Here is a 2773-nt window from a genome sequence, read left to right on the forward strand (position 1 = left end):
GACATCATGGAAACAGCTAGAAATCTAGAAAAGGATGCACAAGACAGGCTTCGCAGGAGAAATGTTGTTGATGGCCTATGCTCCACTAATAAGGGAGTTAAAAAGGGTGAGAGAGAGAGAGAGAGAGAGAGAGAGAGAGAGAGAGAGAGAGAGAGAGAGAGAGAGAGAGAGAGAGAGAGAGAGAGAGAGAGAGAGAGAGCTTGGACAAGTCACCAAACGTTGGCGCCCATTCTCCCACATAATAATGATTAATTATAGCATAACATATCTGACTCTGTGACACCCATGACTTCCTTTACAAATATTATCTCGACTACTATTTAGATCTAATAAATGGGTATATTTTCATCTCAAGCAAGACACATAAACAAACTTTAAGATTATACCAATTTAACTTCAAATGAAAATAAAACTCAAAAAATTACGAACGCCTGATTCCATCGTGTTGTGACACATGGTATCGTATCTTAGTATCTTACTCTGGTCACCCGTTCGCGTATATTATTATTCTTTTATATATCATTTTAAGGTCAAGTCAATTGAATAGGCCCATGACTCAATTGTCTTTCTGAGACCTACCCTTTTGACATTGTCTGCAAACTTATATTATGTTAATTAAGGTGGATCTAATTTAAAAGGAAAACCGCGACCATCTCGATTTACTTTTCACTGAAGGGCCGAGAAACACGAGCTGATTTCTAAACCCAATAGGCTACCTTTGGTTACGACCTGTTTCATGTAATTTGCGCCTCAAAGGTCAGAAAAAAAGATGAACCCCCCCCCCCCCCCCCCAAAAAAAAAAGAAAAAATATTGAAACGTCCTAGTTAGATCTAGATCTAGATTTAGATAATATCTAGATCTAGATCTAGATCTACATCACAATTCATAATAAGATGAATTGATAAAAACCGAGCACCTGTCAACACGGCTGTTTTTCTTTTTTAAGTAGCTCTTTAATCTTTAGAGAACAAGGACATTCACAAGCTTGCTATGAATAGACGTCCAGGCCTTGGGTAACTATCCTGATGATTCATTGGGTAGTTATGATCACATGACAGACATTATTGTTTACGGATGAGGGATTATTGTATTTGTAGTTTGTAGTGTTTTCCCGTCATTTCGACATTGCTGTATCAACGCAGTGTACAAGAGAGCTCATCAGTTAAACAAATCTGCAACTTTTCTCGTACTACTTCGAAAACATGGCAAGTGGAGGTTTCGACATCGCTAAAGCTGGATGGTTATACCGCCAATGTACGTTGAAACTACAGGTTGCGAGTGTGGCTATTCCATAGATGTACACTATAGTACTAGATACCGTACACCCCTCTCTCGGCTTGCTGCGCGATGGCCACATTTGACAGTGGCGTCCGCCATGTTTTTTGTGGCAAGTTGTGTGAAGGAGTTCATGCTAAAGCAATGGGCTAGGCATGTTTTCTCTCTCTCTCTCATACGCGATAGGCGAGGCTTGGTTCTTGTTGATTTTTTTTTTTACATGGGCGCCGTGGCGTACTAGATCTAGATATCTATATATAATAATATATAGACTCTATATATCTAAATTACTAAATTGCAATAATAGGGCGTTCTTTCTACAACTAGATCTACAAATAAATGTATTATTAAATAGATAGAGATAGAGATATATATGGCATGGGCTTTAAAAAAAGAAGAAAAAAAACCCAACCTTTATTTGTTCATCAGCACTTTATCTACGAGGTGGTTTATTTCTTATTGACCGAATCAAAGTGTAGTATAGGGCCTATAGAACTTTTAAAAAGAAGTATGAAAAGATGTGGGTGTCATGGGAACCTCCTATAACCACCCACCCTCTCTCTCCTCCCGAATCCCAATACCAACACCCCCACCCCCCCCCCCGGATATGAGTTTGCCATTAAGTTAAATGAGGATGAGCCATAGGTAAAAAAAAATTCCAGAGTTTTTCAGCCTTTAGCCACTTTAGGTGTAGGAATGCAATTCAAAGCTCTTGATAAAGCAAATTCAGCCAAACAAATGATGAATACATGTACTGGTATTTTTTAAATCGAGTTAAACTTTCCCATGTGACATTTGAACAGGAAACTGTATTTTTAATTCATATGTTCACTTTTTAAAAAAGTATACTAAATTATAAGTAGTGTTTTCTTATGTCGGTATTAAACTTTGGTTTATATTGATTTTAAGAACTAAAGTAGACCATATACAGCACTTAAACTAAAGCTCCTCCTATTGCTGTTTTAAGTAAGTCTAATTTTGGACATTAGTAAAGCAACTGTGACAACTCTGGACTCACTAAAGATTAAAAAAAGTGAACTTAAACGTTGTTTTGTAGCCTAGTCAATTGTTTTTCTACTCAGTGTAGTGATAACTGAAACGCTCTGAAACAAAAACCTTTACTAAGGTGTTTTTGGACAACTTTCAATAAAACAAAACAATAAAAAGTACACTGTTTCAGTCTCATAAAGAAATTTCCTGCCCATTGTGAAAAAGATCTAGCTGCTAGTCAACCTTAACTTCACATGGCCCAGAACCTTACTGATGGCTCTTTATGTTTTAAAAAAGAAACCCGGAGTGACTATTTGTGTCTATAAGACATATTATGCACTAAAAATAGATGATCATGTAATAAAAGAAAACAGACATCACTGAACTACCTGACAGAACCAGTAAGACGTTAATCCACTGCCGGTTTAAGGCATGATGAGGGGGAAATTTTGAAATTCGTTAAGAACAAAAAACTAAGCTTACAAATGTGGTAGCATTATTGGTTAG

The 2773-nt window shown here is 36.9% G+C and overlaps 1 protein-coding gene across 1 annotated transcript in view; it reads left to right on the plus strand.

The window, feature by feature from the left end:
* The first annotated feature begins 976 nt into the window (after positions 1 to 976).
* LOC101851861 (pleckstrin homology domain-containing family B member 2) overlaps positions 977 to 2773 on the plus strand; it is a 7749-nt gene continuing 5952 nt past the window's right edge. The window contains exon 1 of the mRNA XM_005096353.3: positions 977 to 1255. Coding sequence (XP_005096410.1) covers positions 1204 to 1255 — 52 coding nt within the window. The 5' untranslated portion in view covers positions 977 to 1203. The remainder of the gene's footprint in view (positions 1256 to 2773) is intronic.

Source organism: Aplysia californica, unplaced genomic scaffold, assembly GCF_000002075.1.
Source record: "Aplysia californica isolate F4 #8 unplaced genomic scaffold, AplCal3.0 scaffold00127, whole genome shotgun sequence".
Classification (NCBI taxonomy): domain Eukaryota; kingdom Metazoa; phylum Mollusca; class Gastropoda; order Aplysiida; family Aplysiidae; genus Aplysia; species Aplysia californica.